This window comes from Pongo abelii, chromosome 18, assembly GCF_028885655.2.
Source record: "Pongo abelii isolate AG06213 chromosome 18, NHGRI_mPonAbe1-v2.0_pri, whole genome shotgun sequence".
NCBI classification, from domain to species: domain Eukaryota; kingdom Metazoa; phylum Chordata; class Mammalia; order Primates; family Hominidae; genus Pongo; species Pongo abelii.
This window is the reverse complement of record NC_072003.2, coordinates 30,756,327-30,772,049: the sequence shown is the minus strand read 5'-3', so window position 1 is coordinate 30,772,049 and position 15,723 is coordinate 30,756,327. Positions and strand designations below refer to the sequence as shown.

The 15,723-nt window shown below is 47.8% G+C and overlaps 1 protein-coding gene across 20 annotated transcripts in view; it reads right to left on the bottom strand.

Annotated features, from left to right (window-relative positions):
- Positions 1–15,723, bottom strand: part of KATNIP (katanin interacting protein) — a 230,359-nt gene that overhangs the window by 154,765 nt on the left and 59,871 nt on the right. For all 20 annotated transcript variants that reach the window (XM_054533684.2, XM_054533683.2, XM_024233849.3 and 17 more), the window contains one exon: positions 7,193–7,269. In XM_054533684.2, the coding sequence (XP_054389659.1) occupies positions 7,193–7,269 (77 nt within the window). The remainder of the gene's footprint in view (positions 1–7,192; positions 7,270–15,723) is intronic.

The following is a 15,723-nucleotide window of genomic DNA, read 5'->3' as shown; positions in this document are numbered from 1 at the left end:
AATGTAAAAGGAAATGGGTTGTTGAGGGAAGGTGGTGGCATTGTGGGTGATTTCTTTGTTTATTTTTTAAATGTTTCTTTAGCAGCTGATACATTCATCTTTTCACCAATTGTGGCAGGAACATTTATTACAGGCTGCTTATCTCTTGCCAGCCTTGGAAGCCTGGGAGATGCCTGATTGTTGGGCAACAACATAAAACAGAAGAAAAACACAAGTAACTAAGAGACAATTTCCAAACACAGCAATAGCTACGCTTGCAAGAGCAAACAATCAAGGGACAATGTAGGCACCGTTAGTCTCCAGGGAGGGAGCAGGAGCCTAGGTCCTGGGAGGCCTGTGGTGGGGCAGAGCAGGGAATCTGATCACCCAGGCAGACAGCCTGCCTCAACTTCTCTCCTTGCCTTCTGATGCCACGTTAACAGTCACGGCATCCAGCTATCCAGGATCTGAGACTGGCAGTCCACGGGTGCCCCTCCTTAAGCAGAATGATTTATGAAAATGTAGATTTATGAAACTGATAAATTAGGAGATAATTATTCAGACTGTGAAAGGAATTGCTAAAGGAACTCCCCTACTGCAGTGGAGTGCATCAGTAATATTCAGGTGGCATCAAAGAAAAGTGTTTTTTTAAAAATTGATAGCCTACTTTGCATAAAAAGCTGTCCTGGGCACAGGGGACTCAGATAAATCAGATTCCGCTCCTGCCCTATCTAAAATCGAACTCTTCCCTCCTGCTGCCCTGCCACCCTCTACTGGCTTGCCGGTTCAACTTTTTCCAATGGCACACTATCACTGGCTAACGTTATATTATGGATGTATCTGTGTATTTGTTTATTCTTCTTCCCCTGCACTGGACTCTGAGCCTCTGTCCTATGGGCCATGGTGCCTGCTGAATGAGGAAAGCTCTCAATGGCTATTTCTTTCTTTTCTTTTTTTCCCGGGTCTTGCTCTGTTGCCCAGGCTGGAGTGTAGTGGTGTGATCACAGCTCACTGCAGCCTTGATCTCCCGGGCTCAAGCAATCCTCCCACCTCAGCCTCTCAAATAGCAGGGACTACAGGTACGTGCCACCACACCCGGATAATTTTTGTATTTTTTTTTGTAGAGACAGGGTCTCCCTGTGTTGTCCAGGCTGGTCTCGAACTCCTGGGCTCAGTGGATCCACCCACCGTGGCCTCCCCAAATCCTGGGATTATAGGCATGAGCCACGGCGTCCGGCCTCAATGCCTGTTTCTGGAACAAGTGACCCCAAGGATTTCAAGTTGGGGCAGGAGACATGGATGAATACCCTAGTGCTCACAGCTACCATTCATGTGATGCACATCACATCCATCATTTCCATTTTATGCCCATGTTGGCCTTTGGGATCACCTGCACAGATGAGGAAGTGAAGGCACAGTGAGTGGGGAGTACAGGGTATGATGAGGCAGAGTCTAGGGACCTGATATGGCTGGGGCTGGGGTGGTTGGGGAGGATTCTCCTCCTCGTGGGCCACCGGGGCAGGGACCTAGATGGCAAGGAGGACCCAGTGAACACAAAGGGCAGGTCACTGTGTTCTCAGGGGGCGGCGGCCTAATTGTGACTAGGCTTATGACTGAGTGGTCTCTGAGCGGTGTGGCTGCCATGGCACTATAGATGAACCACATGGTTCCTCCAGATCTCGGTCATCTGAGGTCGCCTGAGGGGTTTCCCCAAGGATCAGCCATTCAAGAATTACCTAGATGTCAATTTGGGGAGAAGGCATTTATATCGAAACGATGATAATAATAATAAACATTAAAAAAATTAGCTGGATGTGGTGGCCCGCACATGTAGGCCCAGCTACTAGGGAATCTGAGGCAAGAGGATCGCTTGAGCCCAGGGGTTGGAGAGTGCAATGAGCTATGATCGCGCCAATGCACTCCAACTTAGGCAACAGAGTGAGACCCCCATCTCAATCAATCAATCAATCAGTCAGTCAATAACTGAATGATGATAATGATGATGAATACTGGGTTGGGTAGAGGGCTTGCTATGGGCCTTCAAGGGCCTTGTCTCACTTCACCCTTCAGTGATCCTGGGATTGAGGTTCTGTTGGCCTGTTTTAGAAATGAACTTGCCCAAGGCCAGAGAGCCAAGGAAACCTCCAACCTGGATTTGAGTTCTGGCCCATGGGGCTGTAGTGCTTGTACTCTCCCCTGCTCCTTCCTGCTGTTTCTTGCCTCTAGTACCAGGCATCACAGAGGCTCTGAGCAAGAAGAGGTCAGAGGAGGGAGCACTGGCTCGCAACTGGGGGCTCCTTGGAGGGGGTGGCATTTGAGTCCAGTCTTGAAGGGTGAAGACAGGGAGGGCAGGGGTGCAAAAAGAAGCCTGCCATTCCTCCCCAGAACCTGTAGGTCCCCTAGGATGCTCCACAGAGCTGCACATAAGAGCATCTGTGCAGGTGGAGGAGGTGAGTGTGGAGGACAGAGCTCAGTGCCAGAGGCTCTGCCATTTCCCCAGCTTGCATGACCTTGAGCAAGTCCCTAAACCTCCCTGGAGTCTGTTTCCTCTTCTGTAACAGGAGACTAAAGATGCCGGCACCTCCCTGGGCTGCCATGAGGACAAAAGGATAGACTGGGTTAAAGCTCTGGCTCAGACAAAGGTCCAGGTGAGGCCCCCAGTGATGCTCGTTCTCTCCTTCCTTCTTTCTGCCTGGATCTTCTCCTGGGGCTGCAGGCCCAGCACTTTTGTGGGCAAGTTTTCCTGTAAGTTTCCCTTGAATGACCTTTCTCAAGTACCAAATGATCACAGCATTGCTGGATTCTTGGACCTGGAGAGCAAATCTGGGTCTACCCCCTACAGTCTAGAGGTGTATATTACAGCCCCTCTCTGCTGTCACCTCTTCAGATACAAGGGCCCTCATCTTCTCAGTCGATCCTCATCACTCAGCCCTTTGATCACTCCGCCTGCTCTTTTATGAATCTTGTTGGGCGTGCTTACCTCTTTCATGAGGTTGAGTGACAAGAATCACTCAGAGTCCACTGGGACAGGCAGCTGGGAGGGTTTCTGCAGGAGTGAGCCAGGGCTGTCACATCTCCAGACTCTGTCCCCCTACTCCCTGCCCTCAGTCTTCTCCTGGAGCACACAATCACTTTCTGCTTCTTTTGTCATAGTTATAGGTGGCCTTGTGCTCACCCTGCCGCTACTGGGGAGTTCTTCAAGGGTAAGAGCTGTGTGGTGGACACCTGCTCTCTCTGCCTGGCCAGGGATCTCCCCCATCTTCCAAACAGAGCCCCTCAGATCTCCTCTGGGTACAACACCATTCCTTCTTTCACTCCATGAAACTGACTCCACTGGGTGAAACTGACTCCACTGCACAATTTAGTGGGGTGGCCAAGGAACGGCCAGTAGACTGTGCCATCTCACCAGACACAGGGAGTGATTGGCTTGTATATATTTAGGATGTATGTCCCTTCTAAATCTCATGGTGGATTGTAATCCCTAGTGTCGAGGTAGGACCTGGTGGGAGGTGACTGAATCATGGGGGCAGAGTTCTCATGAATGGTTTAGCAGCATCCCCTTGATGTTATCCTTGCGATAGTGAGTTCTCCCAAGATCTGGCCATTTAAAAGTGTGTGGCACCTCCCCCCACCCTCTCTCTCCTGCTCTCACCATGTGATGTGCCTGCTTCCACTTTGCCTTCTGCCATGAATACAAGCTCCCTGAGGCCTCCCCAGAAGCCAAGCAGATGGCGGCACCATGCTTCCTGTACAGCCTGCAGAATCGTGAGCCAATGAAACCTTTCTTCTTTATAAATTACCCAGTCTCAGCCGTTACTTTATAGTAATGCAAAAATGGCCTAACGTAGCTTGGGATGGAATTGGGCCCATGCCAGGCCAATGGGAACCTTCCTCAGCACTTTTGCTGGAAGTGGGATGTACATATGCTTCCAGGTGGGATGTACGTAGGGGCTTTTCCTGGCTGTCTTGGCCACTGCAAGTGAAGTACCTGCCTGAGAATGGCTCTAATATGGGAAAATGAGGGTATAGAAAATGGAGAATAGTTGATTTTGATTACATAATCTAAACACTTGGATCTAGCTATGCCTGAGGCCAAGAGTATCATGATGAATTTCTTTCTTTCTTTTTTTTTTAGAGATAGTGTCTCACCCTATCACCCAGACTGGAGTGCAGTGGCATGATCATAGCTCACTGCAGTCTTGAATTCCTAGACTCAAGTGATCCTCCCACCTCAGCCTCCTAAGTAGTGACTAGCTAGAACTATAGGTGGATGCCACCACACCTGGCTATTTAAAAAAAATATTTTAGAGACGGGGTTTTGAACTTCTGGGCTCAAGCAATCCTCCTGCCTTAGCCTCCTGCATAGTTGGGGTTACAAGCAGAAGCCACCATGCCCAGCTTGATGCTGGATTTCTTAATTCCATGAGCCAGTGTTTCCTAGCTGCTTAAGTCCATTTACTTTGAGTTTCTGTCTCTTACAGCCAAAACATACTAACTAATACAGTCTGTGTCTTCCTTATCACAATGCTTCCCTTTGCATTAATGGCAATGCCAGGCACTTAGAAGGTACTCAGTGAAATCCTGCTGAATGAATAAAAGAAAAATGTTGCCCTGCTTCTTATGGGAAGCTGTGTTCTAGGCAGATCTCTGCTCAGAACTCACTCCAACGATTACATCCCCCCTTCTCGGGTTACAGACAACCCAGATAAGCAGCCTGGGTTTTCATCTCCCTCAATGTGTCCAGGGTAAAGCTCAGAGGCTAGTTTTCTATCTGGTCCTATAACTAGATTTCCAAGTAAATTGCAGTTCTTCCCACAAAACCCCGCCTCACTTAACTTGGGGCCACTGGCAATCTGGCAGGTTTTTTTTTTCTCCTCTTGATTATTTATGACAACATCAAGCAAAGCGTAGAGTCCAGCCCGGCTCCACCACTTTCTGGCTGTGAGACCTCAGGCAAGTTGCTCACTGCTCGGAGCCTCCACTTCCTTGCCTGTAAAATGGGCGCAGTTGCTCTGCCCCATTGGGTAGTGTGCAGATAAAGTAAAATGATGGGTTGAGGTGCCTGGCATATGGCTGGCACTCTGCAAAAGGTGCCTTTGAGATTTCACCGACGATGGCTCAGGGGGATTCCCATTCTTCACAAGTCTCCACTGGAAGGTGTTTCTTTCCAGCTCTACCTTCTAATTTCCTGTCATCATGACAGCTCCATCTTGGTGACAACACATCCCCCCAAATTTTATGGCAACTCAGTTTTGATATAGCTTTTAATTGTCTTTGTGCTATAACCTTGTCTCTGGAAATTCTCATTTATACTATCGGCCAGTGCCTCTTTGATCGCACACTTATTGATCCCCCAATTAATGAGAAACAATTTGTTCATAAGGAACTGTGACAGCCTCTCCCCAGACAAGTCACATGCAGATGATTAAACGATCACCCACGTGTTCAGTGGCACCATCAAGTCTGCCAGAGATTGAATAAAAACATCCTGCTCCGTGGCATTAATGATGATAGAAACCCACATCGGTCTAATCAGCACAAGCCTTCGCCGTTCTAGTTTGAGGTTGATGTGGGGATGGAGGGGGATGAGCACAGAGCTGCTGGGCACAGAGGACACTGTTGTGGCGTTTCTGGCTGGCCCTGGAGAGACTGTCTGTTCCGAAGATCTCTACCAGGGGTGGTGCTGCCTCAGTAGGTGGGTATCTGGAAAGTGGGTGGGTGCTGTCATAGATGGAATTTAGGGTCTTACTGAAATGTAGTAAAGGGGCTGGTGGGCAGGGATGCTAAATTCCTGCAATTCGTGAGATTACAAAAACTTGTCCCATGCAACATGCCACCAGGGCCCCTGTTGATAACTCCGAGTCCAGTCAGTGAGACCAGAGCTGAAGTCGCATGCAGGATGACACCTCCCTACCCCAGACTCTGTTGTCTGTGAGACCCTAAGCCCACTCCGATAACACAGAGGCCCACATTCGTACCCATTCCCCTTTCTTCCCCTTCCTCCCACCAGTTCTGTGGGCCTGCGTTGTTTTTTCTGTTTGCTTTGTGCTTTAACTTGAATTCATTACCAACATTTTAAAACTCAGGAGATTTCACAGCCCAAATGCAGATCTCCAGCTTCTCTGGCAGACTTGGGAGGATCAGGACCCGGGGGAACTGTGGTCTCACAGACACCTGGCCTGGGCTGAGCAGCTTGGAGACAGGAGCTCAGGAATCCACTGTCCCACTGGGCCAGCTCCACTCACTGCCTGGCCACCCCCAGCATCTGAATTTGCAAATCCCCAGCTTATTGCAAAGTTTGAGGCCTGAAGACAAACTGCAGTGAACTGAAAATGAACTTCCTCAGCCCTACAAAGGAACCGAGGCAATGATGCCTCTTTCAAACCAGACCATGATGTTTTGACCTTGATCGCTACACACTGGACCTACTGCAAGCTTTTTCTTTTTTTTCTTTCATTGCGTTTTTATTTTATTATTTTTTTTCTTTTTATTATTATTATTATTATTATTATTATTATACTTTAGGCTCTATGGTACATGTGCGCAACGTGCAGGTAAGTTACATATGTATACATGTGCCATGCTGGTGCGCTGCACCCACCAACTCGTCATCTAGCATTAGGTATATCTCCCAATGCTATCCCTCCCCCCTCCCCCCACCCCACAACAGCCCCCGAAGTGTGATGTTCCCCTTCCTGTGTCCACACCATGGAATACTATGCAAGCTTTTTCAAGAACAAGCACTCCAGAGACAAAATCAGTCCTACTTTAACTTCAAATGACTTATCGACCAACTTCAAACGCCAATGTAAAATGACTCCATTTTTGCATAACACGACATGATTATAGGCTCAGATTTCAGGGACTGTCAAAGCCTGCACAATCACAGACTGGGCTCTTCAGGTGGTTCTTGCACAAGCCCTGCCAAATCCGAGCCTTTTTTGACAACTTTATCTTCTCCCAGAACAGGAGCAGGGAGGGAAGAGGCGGTACTTACACGTCGAACAGTTTGCTACAGCTCAGTCAAAAAATGCAATTAAATCAGTGAATGGAGAAATAGGAGCTGGGGTTGCAGATAATATTCTAAGCCTCTGAGTGGAGAGGGACTCTGCATCCCATTCCTATGTGAGGCAGGGCCTGCCTGCTGTTAATAAATCTAAATAGATTTTTACTTGGCTAATATCAAGGGCTGCCGTCGAGCGGCTTCTCTTACCGGTTCCTCTGCTGAAGCAATATTAAATACTCATCATGTTTCTCAGCAAAGTCTGTCACCATGTCCTTAGCGTAACCCTGAAATGAAGAAACAGAGCAGTGTGATATCGGAATGCAGGGAAGCACTGACTGAGAGCGCAGGTGCAGCACACACCGGCGCAGGAGGCTGAGAGGCGGAAGCTGATCTTGACGAAGGCCCAGCTCCCCAGGGGCATCGCTCCAGCGACCTGGAGCCCCAGAGACTGTCTGATGGCCCCATGGGTCTTAGGCATACACACCTTGAATCATCTATGAAAAGGAGAAGGTCAATTCCCGCCTCTCGCTACTGTTCGTTCCTCCCATGCCCTCTAAGATCAAGGGCTCTGACATGATTTGGGCTGTACTGTTTTCTCAACACTCATTATTTAGTTATCTCAATTGTCATAACCAGAGGCAACCCAAATCAGTTGTTTAAAAGGGGATCTTGGTCGGGCACAGTGGCTCATGCCTATAAAACTAGCACTTTGGGAGGCTGAGGCGAGAGGACTGCTTGAGCCCAGGAGTTCCAGACTAACCTGGGTAATCTAGGGAGACCTTATCTCTACAGATAATTTAAAAATTAGCCAGGCCTGGATGGTGCATGCCTGTGGTCCCAGCTACCTGGGGGGCTGAAGGGGGAGGAATGCCTGAGTCTTAGAAGTTGAAGCTGCATGACTGCGCCACTGCACTCCAGCCTGGGCAACAGAGTGTCTCAAAGAACAAAAAGGGGAGGGGAATCTTATTTTCCCCTTGCCATTTCAAGAGAAATGTATGTTAATTATAAACAATGCAGTCATTACAGAAATCTATGACCCAGACTGGAGGCTCCCTTGGAGTGGACATCTGTGGTTCTGTGTCTCCTCTTCTGCCAACGGGGCCCTGGGTTTCCTTTGGGGAACTGCTCAGCCCCTTCTTGTAGTTCACTGGCTTCCTTAGATGACCTTGAAAGTGACTTTGTTCTTCTCTTGGTTCACATGACCTTGGCCTTGCCAATTAACATAGGGCTTCCCCCAGTCACAGTGATTTACCACTTTAGGGGTGAACCATGACCCGAGTCAGCCCCGGGACTTTGCTGATACCCTTGGAAAAAGAGCTGCTCTCTTCCCATTTGAATGCTGTGCCAATGAGATGCAGGCCTGGAACCGCCCGAGAAGGAAGCTGATAAAAAAGACAGCAGATTCAAGAGATGCAGAGGCAGATTCCTAATGACATAATTCGAGTCCCTGGATTCACCTATGCCTAAAGAAGTATCCAGACAATTCAGTTATTGCCTTAGAAGTTTCAGCTGAGTTTCTGTCATTTGCAGCCAAAATAATTTTAAGTAATATACTATCATCTGACTATCAGAGATAATCCCTGGTATAATTTATTATGGCTGGGGGAGAGTAATATATAATAAACTACACATATTTAAAGTGATATATGCATGTACCAGTAAAACTGCTATTGTAATTTGATATATATATCTTCCTCCGGGTGCTTTTCTTTGTTCATAATATACAAAGATACATATCTACATACAAACACATATATACTCTTTAAAAAGCAATTTTTTTTTTTTTTTTTTTTTTTTAGTAGAGATGGCATCTCACTATGTTGCACAGGCTGGTCTCTAACTCCTGGGCTCAAGTGATCCTCCTGCCTTGGCCTCTCAAAGTGCTGGGATTATAGGCATGAGCCACTGCACTCAGCCCCATATACCCTTTTATTTCTTTTTTTTTTTTTTGAGACAGAGTCCTGCTCTGTCACCCAGGCTGGAGTGCAGTGGCACGATCTCAGCTCACTGAAACCTCCATCTCCCAGGTTCAAGCGATTCTCCTGCCTCAGACTCCCAAGTAGCTGGGACTACAGTCACCTGCCACCATGCCCAGCTAATTTTTGTATTTTTAGTAGAGACAGGGTTTCACCATGTTGGCCAGGCTGGTCTCTTAACTCCTGGCCTCATGTAATCTGCCTGCCTTGGCCTCCCAAACTGCTGGGATTATAAGTGTGAGCCACTGCGCCCGGCCTCATGTACTCTTAAACAAAAATAGGATCATACAATAAACAATGCTTTGCAATTTGCTTTTTCTTTTTCTTTTTTTCTTTGAAATGGAGTCTTGCTCTGTTGCCCAGGCTGAAGTGCAGTGGCACAATCTTGGCTCACTGCAACCTCCGCCTCCCGGATTCTCCTGCCTCAGCCTCCTGAGTAGCTGAGATCACAGGTGTGTGCCACCATGCGCAACTAATTTTTATATTTTTAGTAGAGACAGGGTTTTACCATGTTGGCCAGTCTGGTCTTGAACTCCTGACCTCAGGTGGTCCTCCCACCTTGGCCTCCCAAGTGTTGGTACTACAGGCGCGAGCCACCACACCTGGCCAATTTGCTGTTTTTTAACTTTGTTGCCAAGGGGAGGATTAACGATACAATATCAGCTTGGTACTGGTCCCAAGTTATGGGGATTAAGTTTTAAATGGCATAGTAGGGCATTTGTATCAGATATGCAACTTGTGTGGGAACCTTAATGCTTATCCTGGGAAGAAAAGAGAGAGAAAAATAGAAACCTCTACCATTCTCTTCTTAACTTCTCAAAATCTGGCTTTAGCCCCATTATTCTATTAGAACCCTACCCAAGAGAGACCCAGGACCACCTTAACTTAATGCAATAGGTCTTCTCTCCATTCTTTTCAATTGCTCTGAGCCATGGGAAACTGCTCATCTGTCATGCCATCCCAAGTTGAGAATGATGGGCATTCCTTTTCTCTCTCTCATCCTCATGGTAATCATTAAGATTCCCACTACAGGCCAGGCGCGGTGGCTCACGCCTGTAATCCCAGCACTCTGGAAGGCTGAGGTGGGCCGATCACGAGGTCAGGAGATTGAGACCATCCCGGCTAACATGGTGAAACCCCGTCTCTACTAAAAATACAAAAAATTAGTCAGGCGTGGTGGTACATGTCTGTAGTCCCAGCTACTTGGGAGGCTGAGGCAGGAGAATCGCTTGAACCTGGGAGGCAGAGGTTGCAGCGAGCCGAGATCACACCATTGCATTCCAGCCTGGGCAACAGAATGAGACTCTGTCTCAAAAAAAAATTATAATAAGTAAATAAAATAATAATAATAAAAAAGATTCCCACTCCATTTCTTAAAAAAAAAAAAAAAAAAAAAAGCCAGGTGTGGTGTTGCATGTCTATATTCCCAGCTGCTCGGGAGGCTGAGGCAGGAGGATGGCTTGAGTCTAGGAGTTCAAGGTTACAGTGAGCTATGATTGCACCACTGCACTGCAGCCTGGGCAACAGAGTGAGACCCTGTCTCTAAAAAATGTCCTACTTGCCAAATTCTCTTCCTCTGCATCTGTACTGCTGAATGAGCCACTCTTCCCAGGCAGCTTTCTGCCTGTGCCTTCTCTAGCTAGCCTTCACCCTGTGCCCTCAATTGTGGAAGGTGAGTGTCTGCCTGAGTCTCCATTTCACCAGTCTTGGGTTTTTCTCCCTCCCATCTTCACTTCTCCCTCCAATTATGAGGAAAAGAGCCTGATGTGCAGCCCAGTCATGCCTAGTCCAGGGCTAACACCCTGATGCCCTTTCTCCTCCTGTTCCCTGTAGGGCCCCAGGTTGTTGCCATCTGCTTCCCTCTTCCCCTGGAGCCTCTACTTTTCCTTCCCGACTTCCCTCTCTCTAGACCCACTCAGGAACAGGATGCTGTACCCTCATGTTCCCTCCTATTCTGACATCTCTGCAACCTCTGAGTTTCACTGGGACTTTCCTTCTGGCTAAGCTGGCCAATCATGAAGTAAGTAATAATAAGAAAGGGTGATATAATGAAATTATAAGAAATTAAAATAAAAACAAAAACAAGGCCGGGCATGCTCATGCCTGTAATCTCAGTGTTCTGGGTGGCTGACGCGGGAGGACTGCTTCAGGCCAGGAGTTTGAGACCAGTCTGGGCAACATAGCAAGACCCTGTCTCTTAAAAATAAAAATTAAAAAATAGCAGGGTGTGGCCAGGCATGGTGGCTGACGCCTGTAATCCCAGCACTTTGGGAGGCTGAGGCAGGTGGATCACCTGAGATCAGGAGTTCAAGACCAGCCTGGACAACATGGTAAAACCCCATCTCAACTAAAAATACAAAAAATTAGCTGAGCGAGGTGGTGGGCACTTGTAATTCCAGCTAGTTTGGAGGCTGAGGCAGAAGAATCGCTTGAACCCGGGTTGGAGGTTGCAGTGAGCTGAGATAGCACCACTGCACTCCAGCCTGGGCAACAGAGCAAGACTCTGTCTTGGAAAAAAAAAAAAAAATAGCTGGTGTGGTGGTGCATGCCTGTAGTCCTAGCTATGTGGGAGGCTGAGGAGGAGGGTTGCTTGAGTCCAGGAGTTCAAGGTTACAGTGAGCTATGATTGTGTCACTGCACTGCAGCTGGGGCAACAGGGTGAGACCCTGTCTCTCTAAAAAAAACCCGAGAAACAACAACAAAAAACAAACTAGCTTTCCTGGCTTCTGGAGGTGCCTACAGAGGCTACTCTGTCCTCCCCTGGGCCTGAGTCTTGCCTCATCCTGAGTACAAGAAAAGCACAGGAGGCCTCAGCCCTTGGGAGAGCTGGCTTTCAGGAGAGTGCGTCTGGGGAGGATTCTTGCCTTCTTCCAGAATAATAACACATAAATTGTGCCAACAGTTTACCCAGCATTTCCATACACACGACTCTCCTTTGATCTTCACAGAAGCCCTTGAAGTAGTGATTATTACCCCATTTAAGATACAAGGAAACCCTCCCATGCATCTTCCCAGAACACAGATGCTGCTCCATGGCAATTTACATAACCATTTTAAAACATTAAAATGACCGTTGATATACTATGGGTATGGCATGAAACAGTGGATGACATTTTTAGATGAAATATGGGACTTCAAAGAAATCTCAGCTTTTGCTGGCTGCCCTGGGCTTTCACCTCAAACTCTCCGGGGAATGCATCCATCCTCCTTTGCCAGGAGGGAGATGTCATCAGAAAGACTCAGGAAACTGGAACATCCATCCATCTCCACTTCTTAAATGCTGATGTGCCTACAAATCACCTAGGGATCGTGGTGAAATGCAGATTCTTTTTTTTCTTTTTGAGACAGGGTCTCACTGTGTCTCCCAGGCTGGAGTGCAGTGGTGCGATTTCGGCTCACTGCAGCCTCAACTTCCCGGGCTCAAACTATCCTCCCACCTCAGCCTCATGAGTAGCTGGGACTACAGGCAGGTGCCGATACATGGCTAATTTTTTTCTTTTTTCTTTTTCTTTTTTTTGTATTTTTTGTAGAGACGTGGTTTTGTCATGTTGCCCAGGCTGGTCTGGGACTCCTGAGCTCAAGTGACCCACTTGCCTCAGCCTCCCAAAGTTCTTAGATTATAGGCGTGCGCCAGTGTGCCACCATGCCCCAGATTCTTTTTTTTTTTTTTTTTTTTTGAGACAGGGTCTCACTATGTTGCCCAGGTTGGTCTCAAACTCCTGGCCTCAACTGATCCTCCCACTTCAGCCTCCTGAGTAGCTGAGACTACAGGCATGTAGCACCGTGCCTGCTTTGAAATGCAGATTCTGATTCAGTAGGACTGGGAAGTGCCTAAGTCTGCATTTCTTTTTTTTTTTTCTTTTTGAGAAGGAGTCTTGTTCTGTTGCCCAGGCTGGAGTTCAGTGGTGCGATCTTGGCTCACTGCAAACTCCACCTCCTGGGTTCAAGCGATTCTCCTGTCTTGGCCTCCCAAGTAGCTGGGATTACAGGCATGCACCACCTTGCCTGGAAAATTTTTGTATTTTTACTAGAGATGGGGTTTCACCATGTTGGCCAGGCTGGTCTCGAACTCCTGACCTCAGGTGATCCACCTGCCTCGGCTTCCCAAAGTGTTGGGATTACAAGCGTGAGCCACCGCATCTGGCCCCAAGTCTGCATTTCTAATGAGCTCCCAGGTAATGCCCATGGCCCACACTTTGGGCAGCAAGGCCCTAGACTAGCCAACTTTATTTCCCACCATTCACAACACCCCCAGTTCCAGTCATATTGTCTCTGAACTTGAGCTGGGAGGTACATGGGCTCTGCAGTCCAGCCTGGTTCCATGTCACAAGGTTGCCACCTAGTTTCTTTACCTATAAGATGGGGTGATGCCTGTACCTGTTGTCTGTTGGAACTTTTCTTTCCCTCACAGGGTTAAGTGAACTGGATGCAGTTAACAGTGGAAAGGATTTAGCACAGTACCCGGCACTTACAAAGTTCTCAATGAACATTAGTTATAAGTGCATTTATGGAACTCCATTTCCAAAACAGCACCATCCGAATCCCACCCCGCCCCATTCTCACTAACTTGATGTCTTAATCATTCTATTCCCTTTTCCAGAAACCCACTCAGCCCCCTCCAGCCTCCACTTCCAGACTCTCCAAGGGCCAGCTCGGTTCCCAAAGTCCCCATGAAGGCTTCCCTTGCCATTCTCTCCCCTACTCACTTCAGTTCCTTCTGAAAGCCTGCAATTAGTATTAAATTATATACAATACAGTGTGAAATTGGATATAATTAAGTGCTAAGTTGTTAGCATTTAACTACATATACTACTCACTAATTATCTGGGGATTTGGAGGTATGGGTGTGAGCCCTGAACTCTGCTGTTTATCTTATCTGAGCCTCAGTTTCCTTGTCTGCAAAAAGGGGATACTGATAAGGTCTACCTCACAGGGCTGCTATATGGATAAACTAGGATTAAAGTGGAAGTAATTTGGGATCATTTTCTTTCTTGCTCATCTTGGCTCCTCAGTCAGATTATAAATTCCTGGAGGGCAGACCCATGACACAGGGAAGGAGACAGAGTTTCGCCTGAGTGCCTAAAGACCTGGGCTCCAGTCCTGGCTTCACCGCTGTCCAGCTCTATGACGATAATTGCTAAGGTTGACTTAGCACTTACTATGCGCCAGGCAAGATTCTACCCCTTTTCATGCCTAATTCGGTTAACCTTCATTGTGCTGAGGCTTTATTTCCTTGCCTACAAAATGGATGTATGAATACTTAAGGCACCCAGCAAAGGTGTGAGAACCCTGAAAAAATGCCAAGTTCATCTTCATTGTTTCTCAGTAAACATTTATCAAGGGCTTACTGTGTGGCTGGTCCCCTTGCATATGCGATCAGGGCTTAACAAAAGCTCTGACCCAGTGTATATTCGGATACCAACTTGCCTGTATAGACTCTGTAAACCCCGAATAGCTGAGATAGGTCTTAGTTAATTGAGAAAGTTTCTTTTGCCAAGGTTGAGGACGTGCACCCATGATGCAGCCTCAGGAGGTCCTGACGACATTTGCCCAAGGTGGTCAGAGCACAGTTTGGTTTTATACATTTTAGGGAGACATGAGACATCAATCAACATATGTAAGATGAATATTGGTTCGGTCCGCAAAAGGCGGGACAACTCGAAGCAAAGGTGGGACAACTGGAAGCAGAGAGGGGGCTTCCAGGTCACAGATAGATAAGAGACAAATGGTTGTATTCTTTTGAGTTTCTGATAAGCCTCTCCAAAGGAGGCAATCAGATATGCATTTATCTCAGTGAGCAGAGAGGTGACTTTGAGTAGAATGGGAGGCAGGTTTGCTCTAAGCAGTTCCCAGGTTGACTTTTCCCTTTAGTTTAGTGATTTGGGGGCATCAAGATTTATTTTCCTTTCACAACTGTAATCAACTGCTGGTTGTTGGTTGGGGGTGCAGGACTGAACAGCCCCCAATCATGTGTGCAGTGTGAATCGTGCCCCCTGATGTTGTACAAAAGTGGGCTGCAACTGCAACCAGTCAAGCAACCATACACTGTCTAGGGATCCCTGCAGGGGGTACTGAGAACACCCATTTAATTGCATGCACAAGGGTGTTCTTGGAAGAGTCCATAACTTTCATCAGACTATCAAAGGCACCTGGACCCCTCCCAAAGGACAGAATTATAATAAAATACACAAAATGCAATGCCAAGTGTCTGAATTAGATCCCCAGGAAGATCTCTCCAATCCTTGGAGTCATCTTCAAAGCCCCACTCTGTCTCCCATCCCACATCTAACCCATCAGCTCCACATGAAAACTACTGCGTATCCAAAATCTGACCATTTCCCCCTGCTCTCCCCTCCCAGGCTGGTCTGGGCCCAGACTGGACTCCTGCTCCTGCCTCCTCCCTGCCTTCTGTTCTCCCTGCTGCCACCTGGGGGGCCTGATGAGAGGTGAGTGGAATCATGTCACTTTTCTGCTAGGACCCCAAGGGGGCTCCTGTCCCACTCAGAGTCAAGGGCAAGGCCATCCCAGTGGCCATGAGGCCCTCCACTCTAGGCCTTGACCCCCATCTCTGAGCCACCGCCCACTACCCCACTCTTCCTCCTCACTCCAGTATCCTCAACACCCGCCAAGCTCCCACCTCAGGCCCCATTCCTTCCATGTGGAATGCTCTTCTCTCAGGAAAATGCCCACATTCCTTTCCTCCTTCAAGACTTAACCCACTGGCCAACATGGTGAAACCTCGTCTCTACTAAAAATACAAAA